The 27,832-nt window shown below is 40.1% G+C and overlaps 1 protein-coding gene across 1 annotated transcript in view; it reads right to left on the minus strand.

The window, feature by feature from the left end:
- Positions 1–16,161: 16,161 nt before the first annotated feature.
- Positions 16,162–27,832, minus strand: part of sppl3 (signal peptide peptidase 3) — a 44,668-nt gene continuing 32,997 nt past the window's right edge. Inside the window, exons 8-11 of the mRNA XM_012876419.3 lie at positions 25,359–25,522; positions 21,409–21,599; positions 21,127–21,236; positions 16,162–17,741 (exon numbers count right to left, since the gene is read on the minus strand). Of these exons, the coding sequence (XP_012731873.1) occupies positions 17,670–17,741; positions 21,127–21,236; positions 21,409–21,599; positions 25,359–25,522 (537 nt within the window). The 3' untranslated portion in view covers positions 16,162–17,669. The remainder of the gene's footprint in view (positions 17,742–21,126; positions 21,237–21,408; positions 21,600–25,358; positions 25,523–27,832) is intronic.

Here is a 27,832-nt window from a genome sequence, read left to right on the forward strand (position 1 = left end):
ACAAACTTCTTTTGCTCTTTTACCAGAGGGTTCAAACATGAGGCACACAGGAGCACTGACACCTAATCTCAACAGGGAGAGAGAGAGAGAGAGAGAGAGAGAGAGAGAGAGAGACAGAGAGAGAGAGAGAGAGAAAAAAGGGAAGGCAAAATACAAAAAAAAAAAAAAGGGAGGTGGGGGTGGCTGAGAGGGCCCTGCATTCCTGCTGAAGGGCCCCTCCCCCCGCCGACCTGCTGCCACCGAGGATGCTCGGAGCCACACATCGACCTCCAACCCCCCCCCCACCCACCCCCCCCTTCTGCTTCTTTTTCCTGTTCCATCTACTTATCAATACACACTGTGGCAGTGTTTGATGTAACAACAACACGACAGTCACATAAAGAGCAGCAGGCAGGGGAGGGGGGGTTAGGAAACTAGAATCCTGGCTGTTTCAGCTGACTGTAATTTCTTTTCACCTCTACCTTTTAAAAGTATTTGCATATTTTTGGCCCATTTTCAGCCATTCAATGAATTGAAACATGGGTACACATGTGTACACCGGGTAAACACTTTTTAGGAGGCGAATGCTCTTTGCGCCACCACCTGCCATCAGCCATCAACTCCACTTCCTCACACACTGATGTTTTTTTTTTTTGTTTTAAACAGGCCCCTTATTTTCAGCACTGAGGCCAAATGCTATGACAATACTATTGCACTGCTAGAATGGATGGTACAGTAGTGCAACATTGTCAAAGCAGCTGACCTCAGCATGTGTCAGCACGTGGCCCCTTCCTCGCTGACAAACTCAAAAATTGCGTCATGTTTGGAACTTTTTGAGAAGGAGATAAAGCAAAGAGGTTTAAATTGTGAAGAAATTGAAGAAAGGAAAAAAAAAAAATCCTCTGGCTCGGATATTTTCTTGCGCGAAATAAAAGCAGATTAGGACAAAATGTGTTTTCTTGCAATAACTCTTCAAAGCCAGATGCAGGGAACAATTGGCAGAAAATCCTGCTACAGGTTCACTGGCTGCTTCTAACAAAGAAGTACAAAAATGTATATATAAAAAAATCATAATCCTGTATCATATGTATTGTATCATAATTGATGCATTCGGCCTTTGTGGTCATGTACTTATCACAACCAAACATGATTTCCTGTCCATGCCTTTATTTGTACAGAAAATGGGCAGCATATGTTTAGCAACAAATGTACTAAATACAGCAGGTTTCTGCAGAAAGAGAATGAAGCAGAACAAGGAACACAGAAAACAATATGTTTGGCATTTTAGCCTCAAGACCCCATTAAGCTCCATGTGCAGGTCCAGCAGCAACGAAGAGGTGTGGGTCTCCTCTTTTTTTTTTTTTTAAGAGGCAGATGTCCCAGAAACACTTGAATCATAAGGGATACGGTTGGTGTTTTAGGGATATTGTTAAGAGAACCTCGTAAGCTCCTTGCGTAGGTTGAAAGTGAGCAAAGAAGAGGTGTGGGTTTCCTTTCTTTTTAATCATCCAATGCCCTTTTAATATTGCACTGCTCATGTCAGTGTCTAGTAGTGCAACAGAAAAAGGGCAGTGGACAACAACATGGACCCCACCAGCCTCCTCTTCACAAACAAGCTCGATGTGACATACATTTCATGCTGTTTAACACATCTGCTGATTGAATTTGCATTTATCCCACATTTTTTTTCTTTTGGTGGATATTTACCTTAACAAAAAAAAAAAAAAAAATGCCACCATAATGAAACCCAAACAAGTAGTGATATTCATTGGAAGTTTTTTTTTTTTTTTTCCTTTCTCCCCACAACTCAAAGAAGCACGTTAACACTCCTGTAAAGCTTCTCTTCCTGTAAGGTTCGACCTCAAAATGTAAAAGAAAGTGCATCTGTGGGAGGCAAAAGTTAGGATGTGACCGATTAACAATATCACTTTTCACGAGTGGAGTTAAATGAATCCCCCCCCCCCCCCCCCAAATTAAACAGCGCTGCCCCAGCACCCCACCCCTCCTCACCAACCCTGGGAGATTGGGAATTTCCCAGCATGTGGGCCCATACGATTCTCTGCAGTGAATGACATGCATTCTAATTTTGGTGGAGAAATGGAAGAGGGGGGAGTTGGAGAACGGAATGAACGCAAAAAGGGAGAAGGGGTGGGGGGTGCACACACTTTAACAGCTTCCACAAACAGATACGCTTCCATCTAGAACCATACACGGTTGATTTACTTTCTGCGTTGCGTAAAACGAGGGAAATTGATCACCTGAGCTGGAAAAGAAAGGAACTTTACCAAAAAAAAAAAAAAAAAACTAAACTAAAAAGTTGTGTAACAATCAGACAACTTTGTACGCTCAAAACAGTTACACAACCCGCAGAGTGTGAAGCATGGCACAGTAGGGTCATTGAAAATCTCCAGAACGCAATGGCGCTTCCACGCGTTGCAGAAAAGCGTCCAGGTGTTGTTGTTTTATCTTTTACCTGCGTGCGGAGGCTCTAAAGAAAAATCCGCCATACATTTTGTGTGAGCGGCCTATCCGCCTCTCTTTCAGCGCAGGATCAGAGCCTACAACACAAGCAGGCGACTTGTTAGATTGCACAACAGCATGTATGGCCGCACACGCAGAAAAAAAAAAAAAAAAAACACGCGTCCCCCCCCCTTTCGCCAAAGATCCTTTTCAATACGATGAGAGCGCAATAAGCTGTGTCCACGAATCCTGATCGAGTTTTTTATATATATATAAAAAAGAGATGAGCTTCCAGATGCGCAGCGCAACGTGGGTTGACTCAACTCTCGTCGCTGTTTCTGACCCCCCTCCCTCTTATAGGTCGCACACACATATTATATATATATTAAAAAAAACAACTTCCAAGTTTTTGCACCGAGCTTCTGAAATTATTTTACGCAGAAACGGCTAAAACTCACAGCGGACATCCTCTCCCTCCTCCTCCGCCTCCAAACGCATAAATAGTATCTGGCCGAAGGGAGGGACGATCCGTTATGGGCAGAAGAGAGCAGGAGGAAAAAAAGTTGTCCATTAAAAAAAAGAAGAAGAAAAGCAAAGCAACCCTTCTCCGAAAGCCACGCTTCACGGTGCGCTCCTTTGAGGATTGGCGCTGTCATCCTGGGGAAAAGCTGCGAGCGGACAGGGATCAGATCTGCGGAGGTGGGGAAGAGGGGGGAAAAAAAATCCTCCCAGCACAAGCACACGGCCTCTCAGATCCGGACTCCATCTTTGACTACTTGACATTCAGAGCCTGCCGGAGCAAATTCTTCGTTTGCATGCCTCCCGCTGATTGGCCGCTTCTTGCGCTAGTCTTTGCTCCGCGGCGCGCCATTGGCTCGCCATCAGCGTGTTCGACACTTCCAGCAGGCTGCCTGATTGGCTGCATGGGGCAAGCGTCACACGGCACGACAAATGCCTTGCTTAACGTGTCCCATTCACAAATTTCCCATTATGGACTCGTAACTGTATATCTGGATAACTATCCGATTCATTCTGCGGCGCAAACATCTTTGCGCTCTTACGGGGGCGGTTGTTACTAACAACTGATCAGCATTTTTATTTCTACAGGTGTCAATTAGAAATGTCAATTTCAAACTGTGCAAAATAGTGATCTGGCTTTTAGACCAAAGTATTCAAATAATCAAAATGCAATTGCTAATTACACAGGGGCGTATCCAGAACGATTTTTGAAGGGCTAGCCTAACGGGGACCAATGATAATCTTGGGGTGGAGCACCTAAGATAAAAACAGATATTGTGTTACAGACATTTAGGAGCTTTGTTTTTATACTGGATTGAAATGTGGAAAAGAAAACCTAACTCGTTAAGACAAAGAATACAATTTAAAAATAAACAAAATACAAGAAAAAAATAGCCTGACGTTTTGCACACTTACCAAGTGTGTTTTATTGTACAGCTATAATGACTTAAAATGTTGAAAGTGAGCTGTTAAACATCATGCATTGAGCTCTTAAAATAAACAAATGCTAAAAAATTAAATATAGTTAATTGTACAATTCATCCAAAAAGATTTGTAAAACGGCTGCCCTGATCAGGGCTGTAAAAAGCCTTTGTGGGAAGCCACATCAAAACTAAAAACCAGTATAGATGTTATGATTTTTATCACATAATCATAGAGGATGAAGTGGAGTGCTGTCAAGGATAAAACATCAAGGCAGGTATAAATAAACAAATAACATTACTCATTCTTAGTCAATGCTGTTAGCACCAAAATTGGCTTCTGAAAAACAATTTTTTTTAAATACGGACTGAGCTGTGAAGATAATTCCTTAACTCCAAAATTAGGAGAGAGAGAGAGAAAAGGGAATGCTTTAGTTAATTATACAGCGCCACCTCTAGAAAGTTTTTACAGGGCTGGTCTGATCGGGGGGCAAAGATAATGTTGGGGTTGCACACTGGAATTGATGCCAGACTGCCAGTCCTTTAATGTTAAAACAAAAGTAACTCACTACCATCCGTCATCCAATATTATTTAAAACTAAAATAAATGATAAACATACTGTAGATGATCATTACTGCACAATTCATAGTTAAATGACTTCATAGTAAAATAATAATAATAAAACAGTAATTTATAGCCATACAGTTAAATAAAGTGCAGTATATACTGCTATAAATGATTACTGGTGCATTTATCACAGAAATATGTTTTTTTTCTTAAGATCAGATTAAAGAAAATTGAAAAATGACTCAAATAGCCTGTTTTGTTTCAAGATGAATTACTAGTGGAAGTATTATCTTTTTCCTGGTCCTGAAATTGTTACAGCATGGACTGTAACCCTACTGTCACTGAACGCAACTAAATTATACAGTATAGAAATTTTACAAATTATGCACAACTGCTGAGAATACAGTAGTTTTACTGTAAAAATCGCAGCTACAGTGACTTCAACGGTAAAGAAGTGTTGTAAAACCAGTGAGCTGGATGTTAAAACGACAACAAGAAATGTAATTTTATTATAATTAGTTTATATTATTTCGACGTAAAGGGATGGGGATTCAAAAGTGGAGCGCTTTAAAGGCCAAACAAAGAATACAAAGAAGGCAGATAAATAAATAAAAAAAAACAGTTGCAATTAATTGAAACTTCTTTTCTCTGGTTGATTAAAAAAAAAAATTATAGAATAAATATGTATAATTTAGAATTTTTGCTGGGGAGACCCTCCCTCTGCCCCCCTTGGTGGCGCCACTGTATTCAAAAAGGGTCATCTGGTTCTTAAATGTAATTAATTTAAAGAAACATCTCTTCTTATTATTATTATTATGATTATTATATATATTTATTGTCCATGCAGGATGAGCATGGCTGTTAGTATCTTGTGGTGGGGGATCAATGGTCGGATCGGACCACACGGTGCTGGAGGAGGCGGAGCCTATTTGCGCCCCCCACCCTCTTCTTCTTCTTTTTTTTTTTTTTTTTTTTTTTTTTTTTCCGCGCAGCTTTGATTGACGCAGAGAGAAGAGTAGCGGGCTGTGAAATTTGGCATTCCTGGCCAGAGGAGCTGAAATAATGGCATTATCCAGTGGGAGAGGGCCCACTCTTTACTAACCCACCCGACTCCGGGCCACTCAGAAGGGATCTGATTGTGCAGCCAGTCGGATATATATATAAAAAATGTTTGATGTAAGGCGGGGCGGGATGGATCCGGTGTGGGTTTGACCCCCCCACCCCCACCCCAGCCACCAGCCACCAGCCCCCAGTCAGAGAGGCCGCTTCCACACACAGCACTGCAACCTGGCAATGCTTTTACCACAACCATTGGATCTAATTAGATCTTCGGATCCCCACTGATCCAAAAACAATTTTCCATAAATCATATGACCAAAAAAAAAGCGTGTGTGTGTGTGTGTTTTTTTTAATGTTGTTTCACAAATTAAAACGGCACAATTAGCCCTCAAATACACTGATGGGAATCAAATAAATCTGTGTGAAACATAAAACTATTTAGAGGAGAAATCAGTTTGAAGAGCTGAAGGTTTTTACGTAGATCTTTTAAAACTGTTTCAAACTTAACCAACAAGGTTAGAAAAGACTGGAAAAAATGTGAATGCTCATTCAAAACGTTCATTCAGTTTAAAATTACAAATTTTAAACTGAATACAACTTATAGCCTGCATTTTTATATATATATATATATATATATATATATATATATATATATATATATATATATATATATATATATATACAAAGACACACATGTATTTACAGACCAGAAGTGTTGTTGTCTGTTTTCTCTTTAGCTTTATTTAATGCACAAACTAAGCAGAATTGTAACATGTTTAAACGAATTGTAGTTAATGTATTTTACTGATTTTGAAACTCTAATAAATTTGCTAACATCAGTTTCTGTCTATTAAATCAGAACAGGTTTTCTAGAAGAAGAAATCATATTCATACCCCTATAGATCAATGGCTTTAAAAAAGCCAAATAAGTTATTTAGTTTTCAAACTGAACATTTATTTATGGAGGGTTTTTTTAAACCCTACCTTTTATTTTTAGTTCATCGGCCACTGTTATTCTGTCATATATTTCTATTCAGTATCATTTTAAAATGAAAGGATAAAAAAAATCATGCCACCATGGAAGAGTAGAAATATTAGATGATAAAACATGGATTGTGTTTAGATTAGTCAAATAATAAAACAATAAATCACAATAAAACGGTTTGTGTTAATGTCTCTTTTTTTCATTTGATTTTAACAAACCTTTATGCTCACTGTCAAGTTTTATACACAAAAATCATTTAATTTGATAAAATGGGGCACAGCAATTTTAACAGAACAGCAGATAATCTGTGTAACTGTTCATATAAAATGTATTAATGTATCTGAGACAAAAAATCTATGAGATTTAATCAGAATCACTTCAAAACTGGAACTGTAATTTCCCTCTGAGATTATTAAAGTATTTCTGATTCTGAAAAGGGCAGCTCTGTGTTATCCTGTGATTTCTTTGAGCTGTTGTTTAAAGAATAAACTACTCTAAAAACATCAGACAATTCAGTTTAATCTGTTTATACTCAAGTTATCCCATTTTCTTGTGTTTATCCTCTCAAGAAATCATGAATCTCTCTTCTTCTTTTTGTTCTTTGTCCACCTGGACGTGTGTTGGAACGCTTGTTCATATTTTCTCTATGCCTTTTGTTCCACATAATTTCCCTTTTATGCCACAAATCACAGAAAAGATCCTCATCGATGTAATAAGAGGCTCGTGATAATCGATCCGGATTTGATCCACCAAAGATGGTAAGGAGAAAATACAGCCTAAATCTCATGTTTGTATCTATCTACAGGTTTGTGAGGTGAACAAAAAAAAAAAAAAAGACTTTTTTTTTTTGCAGAATATTTCTCCTGATCCTGCGCCTGAGGGGGGGAAATAGCCACAAACTCTGAACCACTCCCTCCTGAAAGCCCTGACTCCAAACTGCAGCCTGTGTGAGGTGTCATGGGGCTGAGAAAAGCCTTTTAAACATGGGAGTCATTGTTCCCTCTCTTTTTTTTCACCCCCTCTCTCCCCCTCCAAACCACCCATCCTCCGAAAATGTACCTCCTTTCTTCCTCTGCCCTTTAACCTCTCCCAACCCCCATCCCTCCGTCTCACATCTCCCCTCCGCGTTTCCTCTCCGCGGCCTGAAGACCAAACAGCCTTGATGGATCGTTCATTGATAATTTCCCACCACGGAAAGGAGGGAAAAAAAAAATGTTAATTGAGAACCTTTTTGGTGGGTGAGAAGAGGGTTTTCCTGCTCCATCCGTTGTTGTTTTTTTTTTCCAGGGAGAAGTAGTAGTAGTAGCTGCAGCAGACCCCACCTCATGGAACCACGGTCTCCTCCAAAGTGGGTTCCCCACCTCACCTTCCCCCTCCCTCTTGAAACAGACTCTATGGACTGCATGCATGACATTCCAGCTGTGTGGGTGGCACTCCTTTTTTTTATGGCTTTCTCCAGCAGAACACCGTGCTCCTGGAGCACAGCAGCACGGGGAACCCTCCATCCTCCCATTCACTGCTTTGCCTCACCTGAGAACGGTGATAAGAAGCTCTGGTGGCTCTTTACCCGACGACCTGGAGGTTCAAAGGGCAGGATGAGTGCAGCAATAAGTCACTAAACAGCACGTTTCTTTACTTCTTCCCCTCAAAATCCAATGTTTTGGAGTCGAGGGATCTTTGAGTTTGGAAAAAAAAAGGTGTTTTCAGCGTTTCATATCATATAAAATAGAAAACAAATTTCCTGTTGCAGTTGAAAATCTTGTGCTTTAAACTGATCTTAAAAGTGTCTTAATTGTCTGTTCTCTTCTTTTTGCTCATTTAAAGGTCTCTGATACCTTACACTTAGACTTAGACAACTTTATTTGCCATTCGGTATGCACAAGGTGCGTACAGAACGAAATTTCGGTTTCGTACAGCTTTTGTAAATCGCAGTAGAAGTTAAATTACAGTTTTAGGTGCGGCAGAGATTTAGAAGTAAACAGTAGATTTTAAATATACAGTACACAAATCATTGAAATGTAACAAAAAAGAGACATTATTTATGTACAGATTGGATTGAGCATGGGCATTTGTGCATGAATGCATTTGTTTGTGCAAATGCATTCATGCTATTGGACTAGTATGAATGCATTTGGACTAGGAGTCCAATAGCATTTTTAATGCTATATGAGCTGCAATGATGCAAAAATGTGCAAAAAATGCAAATGTGTGAATATATGAGCTACAATGATGCTAAAATGTGCAAAAAAATGCAAATGTTGTGCAGAGTTTGTGGGTTGTAGTTACCTACCTAATTACTTCTAAAACTATGAAAAAAACGTATTTTTTCTTCTAGAACTGAAACACCCCAGCTTGAAATGTACCCAACAATTTCATTACCACATTCTCATATTGTTTTCTACCTTTCTGTGTATCTCCGTGCTCCATTGGTTGCTTCCACTTTGCTTCTGGTACACCTGAATTTCCCCACTGCTGGACAATAAAGCCTATTTCTGTTCTCACTTTATTCAAAAAGCTCAGAAGATGATGTGTTTTGCTCTAAATTTATAAAAACATAGTTGGACAATCAGCAAAGAAAATCATGTGTTCACTCACAGCGTGCAAAATATAAACTGTATTTGTTCCGTGATATTCATTGACAGTGGGGCAGTGGTGAAGAAGAAGCATTAAAAACTAAAGGAAAGACGCTCATTTAACAAATACAGATAGCATCTACATTTTTCTTTAAGATTGATAGAAATTCTTCTGTGGACATGTGTATTTCGGGTTGTATAGGCATGCATGAATATGAAAGAAACCACGCCAAGGTGGATGAAAGCTGTGACTGAAAATCTGCAGATTTTCTGCCAAATCTCTTAACACATCAGTACTGTGTAGTTTCAAAATTAAACTTTTGAATGCTTTTCTTTAGCATTTCCTAAAGTCTGAAAGCACTGCATCCTCGCTGTGGAGAATTTCTCATTTATAAATGCTTAATTGACAAGGATTTTATGTGCAATTAGTAGTTTATGAAACAAAAATTGTTTTTATGTCACTCAAACACAAACCTTGAAATGGTAAAAACAAGGACATTTTGCTGTGGTCTGTTATTTTGCTCCAGAGCTGCTGCATCAGTGTGTAGGCTTTCGTTTTGACAGATTTGATTAAATTAAGTCTATTCTTTTTCATTTTACTATAAGAATACCGCGATTCGTTTTAAAGCGTTACATCCTTATCCTAAAACCAAAAATCACAGCATTTTATAAGCTACCAGACAAACAAAATGTTTTCTTTACAGTCAAATCCGGCAAACTTAGGGTTGTTAACACACAATCAACACCAAAGGTCTTTAAAGAAGTTAAAAAAAAGCACTCGGACATGAATGTTTGCTCTGTAAAATTACAGAGACCTTAATTCCGTTTTGTTACACTTTTAAGTCAGCATGTTTAATTATTCCCCACGTGAGCCAAATGGAGCCAATCTGTAGATTAAACTCCCCCACTTGAAAATCAGTGTTTGCTGTTGCCACCCTATGAAGATTTTTTTATTTGAGGCCCACAGCCAAAAGAAGCTCCCCGTTCTCAAACCTGGACGCTTCCACTCCACAACCCAACCCCCCTCCTTTAAATCCGACACTCATCATCTTGCTGGGAAACGTTTTTTTTTTTTTTTTCTGGTAAGGTTCTCGTCGATTTCTAACCACCAGCAAGCGGTAACAAACCCCGTCCATAACTCACAGCTACAAGGCTGTACGTCAAGCTAGTTTTTTCCCCTTCCACCGGGCAGATCCAAAAGATGAAAAAACAACTCAACCCCATTAACCGAACTTCAGAGGAATTCCTCACTTTACATACGGAATGCACATTGGGTCAAAGAGCAAAGGGCCAGAGGGGAATCCACCCGCGCCCAGGCAGGCAGGCCTTATTTAAACAAGCCAGGAATGCTTGGCTGGATGGGAGAAGAAGAAGCAGGAGAAGAAAAGGTGGAAGGGGGAGGAACCCCGGTGCCATTAAAAATGAGCAGGAGCCACCTCCAATAAATACCAACACTTTTTAAATTACCTGCATTGGCTGACTTCATGTGCTGCCCAGATTTATTACTGGCTCTTTTTTTTTTTTTTTTTTTTTCTCGAACTATACGCTCACTAGTTGGAACAGGAATAGATGCCAGCTGCTCTAATGTGCTTGAAAGTAGTGTGCCAGTCGTGGAAGTGCAGTCAGCCTTTTAAACGTACGCTTTCGTACGAGCTGTTTTTATATCGCCGACATAAATCAACCCGATTCAGCCGGAACAAGCCGAACTGGTTGGTCGCAACGGGCCTCTTTTCTGTTCAAGAACTCCTTTTTAAAACGTCATTTTCCAACACATTTTAAACTTAGGGAGAGGGGATGAATGTGATTAAAAGCGCCCATACGCCCACTGTTAAATACAGCGGAGGATGTGTGTTGATGTGGGCCAGTTTCTCTGTCCAAGACGCTACCTACTTGGCAACTGATTGTTTTTCCTGAAAAAAGCGTTTTCTGTTTTACCAACGCAACTGCAAACGTGTCCGGTGTCTTAGACCTCCAGGGGGACTTTAACCAAAACACTTTGCGTTGGTCAGATGAAGCCAATATGAAGGCATGTCATCGATGGGCATTCCATTTTAAAAAGTAAGTGCAGAGCTCCAGGTGGAAATGCACTACTCGCGCTACCTGTTAAGTACAGAGTTCTCACTGTGCACAGGTGTGCATTTTTATTTTAAAAAGTGGAGGATCTGTGATGCTGTGAGCCCGTTTCTCTGAATCCCTGGGAACCATGCTAAATATCATGAATTATGAAATACCAGGACGTTTTAAATAAACTGAAATTAGCTTGCCACTGGCTTCCAAGAGGATAATAATCCAAAAACATAAGAGACAAATCAACAGAGAAGAGCTACACCTGAAACACACACTCACAACAAAAGATCTGGTGTCCTGGAAAAGCACACCACACTCGGTACGGTGTAGGGTCTGTGATGCTGCGGGTTTGTTTCTCTACCCTGGGAACCAACGATGAAGCAATACCAGGACATATGAATCAGATGCACTATCGCGATGAATGTAAAATGGGTCATCATCGAGTCTCTTAGCAGGATAATGAGCATCATGATTCAAAACATATGGCAAAATCAACACAGAAATGCTTCACTAAACAAAAAAAAAAAACCTGACCTCCATCCCACTCCCACCTCTGAAGATTTGTGAGGCGAGATCAAGAGAAGAGAGAATGTGAGAGCTCATGGCGGGTCATGAGAAATTACAGGTATTTAAAATGTGTAATCCACTAAGAAACATACAACACTTCCTCTAACAGAATTCCCTGGCTAACTGAAGCCGGCCTTTCTACCATCATTTTAACAATCAATCAGCCACAAGCTTTTTAAAATGCATTCCACGAAAAAAAAAAGAAAAAGAAAAAAAAAGGGCACCAAGCTCAGATTTAGGACCACCTCGGCAAAAACCTCTCACAAATGACATGCTACAATCCCCATGGCCATGCTGGAATTTCTGTCCACTTCAAGGCTTCAAAGCTGGCCGGGAATCACCAAGCTTCCCGGGCCAATAGGTGCAGAGGGGTGGATCCGGCCCGCCTTGACCTTACCGACCTTCTTCAACCTTTCCTTACACCAACCCCTGCATCCCCCCACATCAGCCTCTTCATCCAACCATCTGTGTGCTGGTCACCCACCAGGTCAAGCTGTGCCATTTATCTGGCAGTTTGATGAGAGCCTTTAATCAATCAGGACAAACTTGGCGGTGAATGCAGAACCAGAAGTGGTAGAGTTCCTCCCAAACTGAGCCATCTTTTCATTAAACTTGGCTGTTTAGTTTAGCAATAGGTATGAAAACACAATCTTAACTTTTTGCATGTGCTATTAAGGCAGACATTTTCCTACCAAGGCTCAATGAGATATCTTGCTGCCCTGCAGGAACCAATTACTGAACCTTTAATTTCACGTAAACCGCTCCATCAAGGGCTGATTTCCTTTCTCTTAATTCACCCTGATTCTGCAGTTTTACTTATCTTCCATGTGGCTCAGCATTAGCAGCTCACACCTTTAAACTGCAGGTGCATGTTAGCTTTGAATACACCGAAATATTCACATGAAAGCCAGAAAGGAGAATGAACTGCAAAGTCTTGTCCGAAAAGCTCAAATAACATCGATCCATGGAAGAGGCTCAAAAGCGTTCCCAGTTATTTTAGTGTTTCGATATTTATGCTTTGCTGCCACCAGGTGGTAGAAGTTGGAATTGCAGCTACTTGAGCACATTGACAGTGGAGGAATTTTTCTGCTGTGGTGGAAGCAGCACCGCCACTTTTAGACGGGAAAGAAATTATTTGAGAAGAAAACACTTATCAAAAAAATTAATAAATAGTACAATTGACAAAATAATCTAATTTTCTCTATTTTAGTCTAAGAGTTAACAGAAATCTCATACAACAAGCATGGTCAGCAAAACTGCTATTATTTTAGGAATAACAGCTGTAAGCCTTTTATGTTGCATTTAAGGTTTTTCTTTACTGTGAATTACAAAACTATTCATGCTGCTGGGGCTGATTCATATTTTTGCTATGTTTAATTGGGATTTTATGTGATCGGACCAACACCAAGGAGAGCGTTAACTGTGAAGCAGAATTGAAACGAAACATTGCGTTTCGTACAAATGGAAATCCAAAATGTGTGGCTTGTGGATTTGTGAATACATTAGAAAAGCGCACCACAATTTTCAGGTTTTATGTGAACACAAGTTAGAAAACCACAAAATTCACAATTATGTTAATTTACCACATGGAATCCCAACAAAATACAACATAGTTTTGTGACTCTAACGTGATAAAATGTGAAAGGGTTAGATGGGGAATCAAGATTGTACTGAAACAACAATTTCCCTCAGGGATTATTAAAGTGTTTCTGATTCTGATTGTTGCAAGGCATTCTTTTTTTAAATGTCCGTTTAACTATTTATGGCATTGTCAAAAACAGAACTGCAATCATGTTTAATAAGTTCTGCTGCCGTACTTCAGTCCCACTGCTGTATTATTCTGTAGCTGAATATGTTGTTATATTTACCATTGCATTTTAGAAATACAGTTTTGAAAAGCCCTTCTAGGGCATTAAATTAGCTAATGCTTTAAGCATCATGATGCACGAATGCTGCTTCCAAGGTTTGTCCCTATCAAGGAAACTCAAAGTCTAAAACATGTTTCTTATACTTTGATATACATACTTGATTTAGAAAACAGTAAAACACTTAATTCCCCCTTTTTTCAACTGAATACACATAAAAAAACACATTGAACTGAAAAAGAAAGCAAAACAATTCTCAGGAGATGGAGCTGCATCGTCTCCACAGGGATATTAAGAGTCAACCTCTGGAGTGTTCATGAAACTAAAAAGACACACAATGCTGTGACAGTTAGTTTCAGGTTTATTTACAGCAGAATCCTGAACGAGGATTTAGAGGAGACGCCACATGGGGGCGGGGATGTAACAGCCGCTTCAGGATTCATGGTACACAACACACTTCTTTTTTTTTTTTCTTCACCGGGCTTCTATACAGAATCCACTCCTCCTTAAAAATCAGAGCATTAATGGAGTTGAAGTCCTCAGCGGAAGAGCGGAGGGAAACTAAACTCAAGTTTTAAAGGAAAACTATTAAAAACCAGGTGGGTTAAAAAAAAAAAAAAACTTCCATAAAAAAACATTATCAACATCTGGTATTTATACGTGTATACACACACATACACAAACATATGTATATATATATATATATATGCATATAAATCTATTTATTTCCTTGCCATGTCCATAAGTGGTGAGGTGGCGTTTTGCGCCAAGCGTCCAAAACGTGATACCTCGATCTTCAGCCTTTATGTGTCAGAGGAAGTCCCAGCTGACCAGTAAAAGAGTCTTTCCCACCTGCAGCATCTGTTACTCCGCTGATGAAAGCCCACAGGTCCAATGCCACAGCTCAAATCTGCAGAAGCCCTCATCTGGGAAAATAATACACTGTACACCTGTACACTTAACATGCACAGACAGCATTAAAAAAAAATGGAAACATGTTGTATATTTTGTTGCAGTAGCATTAGATCACAATGGAAAACGTAAAAAAAACAAAACAACCCAAGCCTTAGTTTGAAAGCACATTTTGAGTAGGGAAGAGATCCAGTGTTAGTTTTTCTTTTTCAAATGATACCCCTAATAGCCCCTTTAAAAAAAAATTTAACAACCATTTTTTTTTTACATTAAAACATGCTTTTTCACACTGATCAGCATGTCTAGGAACTTTGTTTTCTTGGGGTATAAATATGACGCAACACAAGAGCTCTACATCCATCAGGGAGTTAAAAATAAAATCTCAGAAGCTTTATATTAGACCAGATGCAGCTGATGGCGGTAACTTGGGGGTCTCCAAATCACCATACCAACAGCTGGTTGTTCAGAAGTGATGACAGAAACAAAGGCTTTACTTTCCTACCATCACAAATGTAAACGCTGAGTTAGCAAAACCCCACTGTGACCTTAATTGGAACCATACGCTTTGATCAGATGAGACTAAAGTCCTGCCTTCTGGCAACAAACGCTCCAGTTGAATGAAAACTCTTTGGAAGAGCGCCTCATGCTCACTTGTAAGTATAGTAAAGGATCGGCGATGCTGTGGGCTTGTTTCTCTACCAAAGGTCCTGGGATCCTTCTTTAACAGCAAAGCATCATGAGCTTTTTAAAACAGGATGTTTTAAATTATGAAATAAAATCCGATAGCCTTTGGCGGTGAAACATTAAATGAACAAATAGATGTTTCACAAATTAAAATGGGCCCTTTTTCATGATCGCCAATATTTCCAAGTTGAAATCCTACCAGCATCAGAGAACCAGGCCTCTGGATGATGCTGAGAGATTATTCAAACCCTGTAAGCTCTATCAGAAGACAAACTGCTTCCCTGTTTGCATAAATGATGGCTGTACAAAAATATTAACAGGATCAAATATTGTGGCAGATGCGATTTTGATAAAACAAACAAACAAAAAAAGCAATTCTAACTTAATATAGGATTTGCTTCCCTACTAATGGCACTAATGGTTGTGCCATCCTGAATTTAACTTTACAAGAATAAAAAGTTGTATTTAGTTTGACACCCTGTTGCACATCTTAACCAGATTGCAAACGATTTGTGGCCAGAACAGCATCTCTTCCTTTTTTTTATGGTTTCCATTGTACAGCTGTTAATTGAAAAGCAAGTTTGAAAGTGAGAATAAAAAAAAAAGCATAATAAAAGCAGGACAAAACACCCAGGGCCAATTATGTCTGAGCTCTGAAGGGCATGACTGATTCATAACTCTCTTCCATAGGTCCAAACAAACTGCATGATTAGATCAGGCAAACACAAACACACCCAGATTACATTATCAGGACCAAAACATCCATCTATTCACTGCATATCTTCCAAACCCATTTATCTTCGTATAAAAGCTTAGAGTTTAAACTCTGACAATAGTCAGGTCGTCATGGGCTGAGGTCAAACGCTGGCATTTCCAAAACTCAGACGAGTTTCCCGGTCTGCAGCCTGCAGCACCCCAGAGACGCTGCTTCCACAGCGCCGACAGTTTTTAAACGCCCAGATTAATGTGTGATGCAGTCGCGGAGTAAAATAGACCGGAGAGCTTATTTAACATTCATTTATTTGGAAGAAAACAGAAAAAAAAATAAAAATAAAAACACTGTTTACATTTCTGCTGTCTGCAGAAAACTGAAAAGAAAAATGACCTCTGTGGAGTTTCTACATTTTTTTTTCTTTTTTTTTTTTAAACTTACATATTTTTTTTTCTTCCTGTTTTTACAAGATAAACCGCTTAACATGTGTTTCATGTGCTTGACACCCTTTGATCCAAACACACAGCTCAATGAAAACCTGACTATTGTCATTTTTAAACATGATTTCAAATTAAAACAGAGTAAAATAACCGCCTGCTCATGTGTTTTTGCACTCACGCACACACACACACGCACGCACGCGCACTTTAAGATCGGGGCGGGAAACTGTCGTCCGCCTTCCATGTTTACACTTTCTCCACGATGTTTCTATTGCACAAAGTTGCGTCCGCACTCCGCCAGTCCGGGTAAAAAAAAAAAAAAAAAAAATCCGGCCGCTGCTAGACATCAGTTTTCCGCCCTCTTCGACATGCTCTCGAACACAAATAGAAACTCATGATACTGCAAATACATGTGTACACATATATACAAATAAAAGCGACCCCCTCCGACTCCCGGTTTGTTGGGGGGGGGGCGGGGAGGGGAGGCGGCATAACGATTTTTAATGCATCCTTTCTGTATATGCAAAGAATAAAACTTTTCTAAATAAAATACATAGTTATCTGTTGGGGTGAGGACAGCAGATGAACAGAAGACGGAGGGCGAGGGGGGCGGGGCGGGGGGGGGGGCACAGGGGAGTGTAGGAGGAGGGCAGGGGTGATGAAGCAGGGGAGGCTGAAGAAGAGGGAGGACTCTGGACTGCGTTGCCGCTCCTGTGCCGCCGCAACACTCCCGACCCTTCTCTTCCGCTTGTTAAAGTTCTTCGATAATATTAACATTAATTATAATGACCACGACAATGCTAAAAAAATACATATAAACCCCAGCCATGTCTCACAACTGTAAGTCCACAAAAAAAAGGGAGGTGTGGGGGGGGGGGAGGAGGAGGTCCATTTAGTTCATCAGAGAGAGGAAGGAGTCCAGAAGAATAAAATAAAAAACAAAAGACATAACAGGGGGGAAGGTGGAAAAATACGAGATGGGCCATGTGGAAGGGAGGGTGGGCGGAAGAGGGGAAAAAAAAAAAAAAAAGAAAAGAAGGGAAACGAGACAAAGAAGAAAAAAAAACACAGCACAGGCAGGATGTGCTGTAATGGACAGGAAAGAAACAGAAAGAGGAAGTGGAGATGAAACGGGGAGAGAGGATATGGGGAGCACAAGATGAGTCGTGTCTGGGCGTTGCAATCCACACTCTGGTGTCCTTTTTTTTTTCTTCTTCTTCTTCTTCTTCACAGATCGGTGGAAAGCATGAAGTGATGACAACATGGCCTCATGGTGAGTGTGCCCTCTTTTCCCTTCCTCCGACGAAGAGGAAAAGATCAGCAGTCGTCCCCGCGCTGGTTGTTCGTCTCCGGGTTGCATCATACCTCCAGGAAGCGAGAGCTGGTGGCCTTGGCGTGGAAAGGCTCGGACCACATTCGCCGCAAATCCCCCTGCACACGATCATCAACCAATTAAAAACGCACAACAAGGCTCTGGAGTCAAAAACTGTCTTTGCTGCTGCACAATTTATCTGCTGTCCATCCTCTGACAGCATTTATTTAACATAGCGCCCTGGAAAAGTATTCATACCGCTGGAACCTTTTTCAGATGCAATTTTAGAGCGACATACTTCAAGCATTTTATCGGAATGTTTTTTTTAGGGTAAAACAGCACAAATTGGTCAATAAATGCATAGAACATCAGAGAAGTGTGGCATGTATTTGGATTGAGCCCACCTGAACACCATATTTTTCAGACCATAAGGCGCACCAGATAAGGCGCATTAAATATTCTTCCTGAATGTGTAATATCACTCCACTCCTCCACATCCACAGCTCTCTTCTCTGAAGTCACTGGCCGCCATCTTGCTACTCCCTACTCTCACAGAATCCCATAGGATTTGGTTGCAACAACAAGCAGTTTTCTGGCTGAGTGAAAACGTTTCACAGGTAATTCTACAGTCAGTGGATGTACTAACACTATCAACTACTAGGAAATTAGGTGCTGAAATATTTTACATGTTATTCATATTAAAAATATATATAGATATATATATATATATATATATATATATTATAAATGATAGATAGCTATATATATATATATATATATATTTATAAATTATATATATTTATAAATTATATATAGTATATATATATATATATATATATATATATATATATATATATATATATATATATATATATATATATATATATATATATATATATTTAAATAAATAAAATGCAAAATATTTCAGCACATGACTTTCTCAGTACTTGATAGTTTTAGAACATAACATGAAAGTATATGGCATTTGACATTTTAAAAGTCTTAAGCCCCCCCTGAACATGAGAAAATCCTCGTTATTCGATGCTGTAGCGCACATATTCCCTAGTTAGTGGAGGAAAATAGGGAGTACCAATATGGCGGCTGGTGGCTTCAAAGCGACTCGTTCTAACAGCGGGCGATTAGCACTCCAGTGTATTATATAGCTCAGTGGTAGTGACACAGTGTACCGAAATGCTCTGAATATCCATTGAATGGAGCGGCTTTGTTGCTAACCAAAGTCGTACTTACACATTTTAACAGATTTTTGAGCACATTGTACAACATAAAATCAGTCAGGAAGCACAACGGTAACCACATATAAGGCGCACCATTAATTTTTGCGAAATGTTTTGGGGATTTTACGTGTGCCTTATAGTCTGAAAAATACATCACTTTGTCAAACTAGCTTTCAGTGCAGTTACAGCTGTCAGACATTTGGGGTTTCACTCCTTGAGCTTCGAATGTAGAGACTGAATTTGTTGTTGTTCAAACTAAGTCAGAATGGATGGATGGAGACCATATGTGGAAAACTATTGGCAAATCTTGCCACCGATTTGTAATCGGTTTGTCCTTCATACACGGATATGCTTGATCTAAACCTGAGGTTCCCCATACTGGTCCTCAGGAACCCATGTTCTGCATGTTTTAGGCGTCTCCCTGCTGACGTACCCCTGACTCACGGTTATTAAACGGATTAAACGGTTTCTCTTTCAGCATTTGACAGCATGCTGTGGACGTAAAGCAATCATTTGAATGAGGTGAGCTGCAGCAGAGACGGATCTAAAACATGAGAGACAGAGGGATGTAAGGATCAGGATTGAGAAGCGCCGAGCTAAACGAATCCCCTGTTGCTCTGGCTGTTAAGGATTGTTGTCCTGCTGTTAGGTGAGCCCCGGCTTCACATCTTTTTGCAGCCACTGGCAGGTTTTCTTCCAAGTTTGCCCTTTATTTATCCCCCATCAACTAGGACCAGCTTCCATGTTAGCGTCTGAAGATAAGCCCCCCCCCCCCCCACAGCAGGATGGAGCCGTCACGTATCACCAGGAGGATGGTGTGCTTGTTATTCTTCTGCCAAACAAAGCGTTTTGTGTACGGGCCAAAAAAAGACAGACCAGAGCCTCCTCCCTCCTGCTGTGTCCCGTACCGGGCTTGTGGTGACCTACAAACAGGATTTATGTTTTTCTTTTTTTGCCGCTCTTCCACAAAAGCCAGATGTGTGCGGTACAAGGCTAATAGGTTATCACACCTGAGCGGCGGCTCTCTATAGCTCCTCCAGAGTTACCACAGGCCTGTTGTGATCATTGGCCCAGTATGTCACGTCTTGCCAGGTATTCATTTGTGCCTCTTCACCACTTTAGCCCCGACTTGTCTGCTGTGTTCCTCGTTCTTCACGATGCCTTTTATTCACCGATGTTCTCTGAAACCTTCCCAGAACAGCTACATTTATGCTAAAATTAAAATCACCCACAGGTGGCGCTTACTAACTTATTAAAAGGGAGCCCTGAAGGCAATTGGCGGCACTGAATTTTATTTTATGGCGTCAGAGTAAAGGGGCTGAATGCAAAAAAAACACGCAACACTTCTTGCAGGGTTCCTACAGCATAAGGCAAGTTAAATTCAAGACTTTTTAAGACTTTTTAATGCCACTTGAAATAAAAAGTTAAGACCAACTTCACGATAAACAAGATAAACCTGGTTGCGACAACTTCACCCAAATGTTTATTTTAACATAAACCATTACTTTCTGGCCCAGTAGACATGTTTAAAATTTTGAAAAACATTCCATATAGGAAGAAAGCTAAAAAACACACAAATTACAGATATATTTTTAACAACTACTGAACTGAATCCACAAACTTTGTTTTGTTCCCTACTAAAATAAACTATAAATCAGTGCCAACTCTTTTTAACAGCTATAGTCCAGCTGCAACAGTTTTTTTTTGTTCCGCTATCGGGACGGAACCAATAATGGTTACATTGAGCTGTTCAGTAAATTGAAAAAAATGTAATTATGTCAATTATTTTACTGTTTGTTAAGGATTACAAAAATAAAATCCTAATTATGACCTGGTAACAATTTTAAGACCTAAGAAAGACTGATTTAAGACATTTTAATGCCAATTAAGGCCTTACTTTTATATTATAGAATTCAATGCCTTTTAAGACTTTTTAAGGATCCGCAGGAACCCTGTCTTGTATTTTTTTTTGTTAAAAAGTTTGAAAACCATGAACCGTTTTCATCCTCTCCAGTCAATAAAAGGCATTTAAGTTTGTTGCTGGGTTCTGAAAGGTTTACGGACCATACGGTCAGTCAGCATAAAAAAAAAAAACTTTGCCGGCTTTACGATGTAGATTTGGTTTAGCATTTAATGCTGGAAGACTTGACATCTAAATTGAAAGGGCGTTACGGTAAATAAACTTTACCAACAAGATTTTTGTTATTATGGGCAAAACCCAGAAGAAGATGAAGAGCTGACATCTTTCTGCGGGAATAATTTAAAGTACCTTCAGGTAAGCCATAGTGAGTAGAGGCAGCAGGGTGAAGGGAACCAAGTAGAGCAGAGCGGGCTGAGCGGCACGATGGATCCTCGAGGCCACAGTGGCAGTCAGCAGACCTGTTGAGACACAACATGTTCAAAATCCCTAAAGTAAACTAAAAGTCCAAAGAAAGACAATAGAGGAAACCAGTCCTGCAAGGAAAGTGGCAGACTTATAAGTAAACCTTAAAAAAAAAAAAACACAACGCTTGACCTTTTAGGGCCAACTGTTCGCTGATTGGCCGCTTACCCACAAAGTATCCGATGAGAGTGCAGTGGAAATAGGAGACGCGCTGCATGCGTCCAGACATGTTACCGGGCCCCGGGACCTCCCCGTTCGCTTGTTTCTTGTAGTTATCGTAACGCAGGACGAAGCACAGCAGCAGCCCCGGCATCACGATGTCTCCTATTCCCAGCATTGAGAAGTGGCTTCCTGTGGAGCTGCACGCAGGAAGAGAGCGGAAATGAAGGTGAAACACAAGAACGGACAGATGGGGAGCATCACCGCGGTGGAGTTCACGCTGATCTACACGTCACTGCTAATTCCCTCTTTTTCAAACTGAAAGACTAGATTATGTTTCAATACTGGCCGCTTTAAGAAAGGCCTAGGCGCCAAGCAATAATTATAATTATGATAATTAAGGCTACAAACATCCTGGAAATTTTTAAAAAGGGCAAATATTTTTTAGAATCTGATGGTGTTTATATTAATAATAAAAAAAAAAAACAACATAACTTTATATAGAATGGTTCCAGAAATCAAACTTAAAGGGGCCTAGACACGTATTTTGACCCAAACGAGAAAACACAAAAAAACATATTTCATCTCAAAATAAAAACATAAGCCAAGCTTTCATCCTGATAGGGTTAACTTGTCCTTTTTGAGCCTGAAAAGAAAACCGGGAACGACCAGCAGACATAAACCTTGTTGTGCCATCTGCCGGCAGAAGCTATCAGAAAGCAAGTTGGCGACAATTGACGCAACTACTGTAAAAGCCATTAGAGCAAAAGTGACAGCTCAGCGTGGTCGAAGTAACCCCAAACTACAGGGTTAGGGTTACTTAACGTCTTTCTTGGACGTTGCTGACTCGCTCGGCTCCATCGCAGACAAATATACAAAGACGTCTGAATCAGACGTCGACTTCGCCGCCATATTGGAGCGACTCAAAGAAGATGCCTCGTTCATCTGAGCTGCACTGACCGATTCTCCATCCAAGCCAGATCTCTTGGCATTACCGTTCAAGTGTAAGAATGAACATATACTATTTATTCAATATATTGTCATTATAGTGACCATAAAGATTCTTCTTCTTCTTCGGTCATCAGTCCTGGGGTTTTAAATGAGTGTCCTTTTTGTAGTTTGTCCGAGAGCGTTTTTCATGTTTTTATGGATTGTGTATGGTTAACTAGTTTTTTTTTTTTTTTTTACATTTTTAACATGCATTTTTAGCCTCTTTGGCGTGGTTTTTAGCAATTCCGTTTTTATTAATGGTGTACATCACAGTCGAACCACTAGTTTTAAATCCCGGATTTTAAACTTTTTGATAGCCGAAGCCAAAATGGCTATTTATATAACACGACGGGACAAAATGCAGGCTGGAACTCAACTTGATGCTGTGGCTCTGTGGAAGTGTAACATTAAGGCCAGGTTGAGGTTGGAGTTTTGCTTTCACAGAGCCACCGGGAATTTGAAGGGTTTTTTACAACTGTGGGGTTTTAATAATGTGTTGTGCATCATTTCCGATCAGGGAGTACTAATTTATAACAAGCTGTTATTGTAAATATTTATTGTGTTTTTTAGTATCCTTGATCTGATTTTGTAACGATTTTTTTGTTAAATTATTGTATAATAAGTGTTTTGTTAAAAATAAAAATAAAAAATCTTCTTCTTCTTATTATTATTATTATGTGTCTGTGGGCTCCATTGATTCTCCTTACTTACTCTTTGCTACTCTTTCCGGCTACGTGGTCTTCTTATGATAAACATACACAAAAGCGCTCATTTTACTAACAATTAGAGCAAAAACAAAGTGTAAAACACAGAAATTAAAAATAAACCAACAGGGTGCGACAATTGAATCGAAAAGCCTTTGTATGCAAGCAGATTGAGCTACTGCCGTAGAAATTCGTAAAGTCGTAGTACGTGACTAGGCCCCTTTTTATTGGCACCTACATTATTGCATTTACTACGTTAGAACCACAACTTCAAATCTAACGGTAAAGTATGTTCAACAATAATGTTTAACAATATCGAATAAATTCTTTCAAAGTGGTCTAACTTTTTTCAAAATTACAAAATAAAACCATTTCACATTTTTTCAAGACAGCGTAGGAATCCTGCATAAAGGCTTTAGAGAAGAAGAGAACCTGGTGCTAACAGGACAGCAGAAGGATAGCTTTTGTTTAGTTTATATTTATTTTTTTATTGTTTCATGAGGCCCAACATGTTTTATGCCCATGTCTTTTATTCCTGGTTCTTATAACTAAGGAGCAGGAGCAAACTGTGGTTTTGTAACCAGCTACTAGAAATCCAACAGTGTCAACAAACATTTACATTTGCATCTCCAAACGGATGAACACAATTAGAGAGGACGCCAACATGATTTGAGAAGCTTGAAATTTAGCCAACTTTAGCTAATATTAAAGCAGTGAGCCGGGTTCAGCACTGCATGTTAAAGCGCCACTAACGTTGACCGCTGCCACGTCTAGTAGCCGTCTCGCTGCCTCGTAAAACAACAAATAGGATCAGGGGAGGATGCGGTACATTGTGTATGGAAAGGCTTTGATGCAGGCAAAGCTTGAGCGCCGGAAAGCCCCGTCACGTGAGTGGCTACATCAGAACCGACACTTAGACAAGGTGCTGATGTTCCTGCGCACAAACGTGATCCGGTCATTTCCGAATAATACTGAAGATCTGCCTGTTCTTCATTCTGTAAATAGCCTCAGACGGTTCCTCTCTAAAAAGAAGAGCAACTCTAGCAGAAGCTTCGACCCTTTATGCAGCAGCTCGGGGGAAGAACTGCATGAACTCATCTCTTCTCAGAGTATTTAGCAAAGCTGCAAACACCTAAACTGACTCTCGCCAGATGTATGTCGCTCCGCCTAGCTTCACTCACATCCATCTGGGACATCTCCCATACAGAGTGATTTCTCCAACCAATTTTATTGTCTAGCCAATCAGGACGCAGGGCTGGAGTTTCATAGATGTGACGTAGTGGAGAAGCGATCGTGAGACTGTTTTGATTCAGACAGCAATGGCGGCTCGCATCGAGGAAGCAAGCGTTAACATTGATGCTGCTATTTCTTCCGTGTTGTCCAATCTACCTAATATTGTTTCATTAAAAGAACATCAGAGAACGCTTCTGAAGGCTTTTGTTGGTGGAAACGATGTTTTCGCCCTTCTCCCGACCGGGTTTGGCAAGTTTTGTTTTCCGGGCCGCGCCCGTGGCGGAGCGGTTAGCGCGAACCATGTTAGGAGGCCTTTAGTCCTCAACGCGGTCGGCCCGGGATCGACTCCGACCCGCATCGCTTTGGCGCCTGTCTCCCCCCCCTCTTCCTGTCAGCTCACTGTCAATAAAACGCGTGCCACTAGAGCCGCAAACACACACAAAAAAAAAAAAAGTTTTGTTTTTTCCTGCGTCGCTCTCATCAGCGTCATGGGTTAGCTTCGGTGTGAGTGGTTGAAATAGCACGTTGATAAAGATGACAGACAAGTGGCTTATCCAATCATATGCAAGTATTTTTGATAAGGCCCAGCCTTCAGTAAAGGCAATTCCTATGGAGAGGTCCCAGATGTATGTGAGTGGAGCTAGGCGGAGCGACATACATCTTGCTAGAGTCAGGTTAGCAAACACCAGCAAAGGCACCCCTTACCGTCCCCCGTGATTACAGTGGTGCTGGAAAGTTTGTTAACACTTCAGAATCGTTGATATGTTTCAAACAACTTTTAATGTTATTACATGAAAATCCCAAAGCGTAGATGGAGGCAAAGCCACTAATAACGCTTAAAATATTTGAGTTATTGCATCATTTTAAAAAAAAAAGAATAACCAGATATTTTGTTCTATTTGTTTGGTTCACCTTCATCTACATTTAAGCCTTGTGTGAAAATCTGATGATTTTTTTTTTTGGTTTTGATAAAGGTCGCCGTTCTGATAAAGGTCGCCAAACTTTCCAGCACCACTGTAATGTGAGTGTTACCTTGGGAAGACCAGTTTGCCGGGTAAGGAGAGTCGGGGTACGTCGCGGCCCATCCCCGGCCCCAGGTGGAGCTTCCTGGAGAGAACGTCTATGGGGTTCTCAGCAGGCTGAGTGGCGACTTTAACCATCACATTACTGTTGAAGATGTACGCTGAGAAGAACACCTTTAGGAAGAGAGCAGGAGAGAGAAACAGGCCATGAGCTGTGCCGCCAAATCATTCCCCACGCTTCTTAAAAACCAAAACCCGCATCGTCGTTCAGCTTAGATCACAAGTGAGAAAAAAAAATAAATCCAGATTTTTTTCTATTAAAGCTTTAAGGCGCGAGGCAGCTTTCACCGGTCGGGTCAAACGGGTCAAAAGGATCAGCAGTTTTAGTCATACAGAAGCCGTATTAAAGGATGTAAGGTAGGGAAAAACTCTAATTGCTTGCATCTAGGGAAATTAGTGCAAAAAAACAACAACAATTAGTCTTAGGAGTAAATAGGTGTGTAGAGACTCCTTTGTGAGAAATAATTTCTCTCTAACGAGTGAGTTTTTGTTTTAATCCCCTCTGAGGGGAAAGGGGCTAAGTAATAAAAGCTCTCATGTATGAGACAGAGGGGTCTTCACTGCCTTAAAACTAACTGCACACAATTAAGAGCAAAAAATAAAGTTAGTTTGTGTGCAGTTTATCTATCTATCTATCTATCTATCTATCTATCTATCTATTTATCTATCTATCTATCTATACTTGAATATGATCAAGTATATTAATAAACACAAATTTACTATTTTTTTTTGCAAAAACAAAGCATAAAAAAACAAAATAACAACAAATACGCCAGCACGATGTGATAATCTTTCATAAAACATCTATTTCCCATATTTGCTGACATTTATGTCATTGTAAACGTGTGAGTTTTTCACAGCATACGATATTAAAAGATGGAAAAACTTTTAAAATGTCAATGTCTATGTCAATAAAGCCTGGCATGAGCCATTGCATCTTTAAAAAAGGATTATAAAGCGTATTCTTTAGGCCACTATTTGTCACTACGTTACAGTAGTTTGTTGTACTTCGCATATTGAGACTGTGGTGCAGAAACTTCGAAGAAAAAACAAACAGACCCAGATCAGAAATAAATGATTGATATTATGGAGTTAAAGGAGCAATAAGTAAGAAATTTACTGTAACATTAACCAAAATCCTTTTAATTTGTCACCCCGGATGGAAGTAACATTCCCTATAAAGAAATCCGTCCTCTCTATCAACAACGTCTTAGTCAGGTTTTTCTTTGATTAAACGTAGAGGTACGGTGCGGAACCACTTTGGTGCAGTGAGTAGTAGTTCCCAGGGTTTTTATTTTACGCTGGCAAAAAAGCCAGCCTGCAAACATGGAAGCCAGTAAGAAAAACGGACCAGAAATAGTCTCAACAATACTTTTTGGGCGAGGTGTTTATACAACAACGTACTTTGGCTTCAATTGTTACCTTGAATTTAGCTGCGCAACGTTCTCATCTTGCTAGATTTGGCAACCAACAAAAAGGGTTTGTGTTGTTCCAATTTGAAACACTAGGTGTCATTATTACTTATTGCTCCTTTTCCAGTTTTCCTTCGTGGCTAGACCACCCATTATTGATTTTTCCGAGCTGTCTTTAAACGCACCACGAGTGTACAGATGCTAACGCCGGCTGGATCACTGGAGACGTGCAGCTCATTTTCAGCAAACCAGCCAGAACCAGCCAAACAAAAAAGGAGAAAAAAAAACACTTTTTCCCCCCAAACTGTGTAAGCTGAGTAACGCTGTAGCATACAGATGTTATTTAAATGATGACAGAATATATAAGCTAATTAACCGGAATACTAACGCTGTTGTTACCCATGTTACATCCCTTGGTAGTTAGTTCATGCAAGGAGTAAAACCAATCCGTGCAGAACTTGTGCTAATTCTGGCTTTCCACATATTTAAAATAAATCCTTATTGCCCCAATAGATAGAGCAGAGTCACGGAGGAGACATTTCATCCTCAGTGTTATTTAGCACTTAACGATGTGGCTAATTACCCTGTAGATATTCAAGGGTCATTGTGACAACTCAACAAGAGTTCAGCAGCTAAAACTTTCTATTCTGTTAGTTTATAGTTTAAAGGACTAACGTCGGTCCACTGGTGATGTCCTGCAGCTGTTGGTCTCTAAAGAACCACATAATCACTAAGGTGAGGTGCCAGAGGATGATAAATCACCTGGTAGAAGGAAAAATGTATCCCCCTCATATCTGAGATGATTGTTCACCCCTTATTGTATCCATGATGCCAATTTCCCCCCCCCCCTCTATGTATTATAAAAGTTGCTGTTTAGCTCAAAGCTGTCCGTTTCTATAGCTTGCAATCGCTCCTTCGAGCACCAAGGAACCCTTCTTTAAACTCTTTAAACCTCTCTGAGCAGTAGGAAGTGGCTCCATATAGATGACAAATAAAAGCTTTCAGAAACCCG

The sequence above is a fragment of the Fundulus heteroclitus genome, unplaced genomic scaffold (genome assembly GCF_011125445.2).
Source record: "Fundulus heteroclitus isolate FHET01 unplaced genomic scaffold, MU-UCD_Fhet_4.1 scaffold_70, whole genome shotgun sequence".
Taxonomy (NCBI): Eukaryota; Metazoa; Chordata; class Actinopteri; order Cyprinodontiformes; family Fundulidae; genus Fundulus; species Fundulus heteroclitus.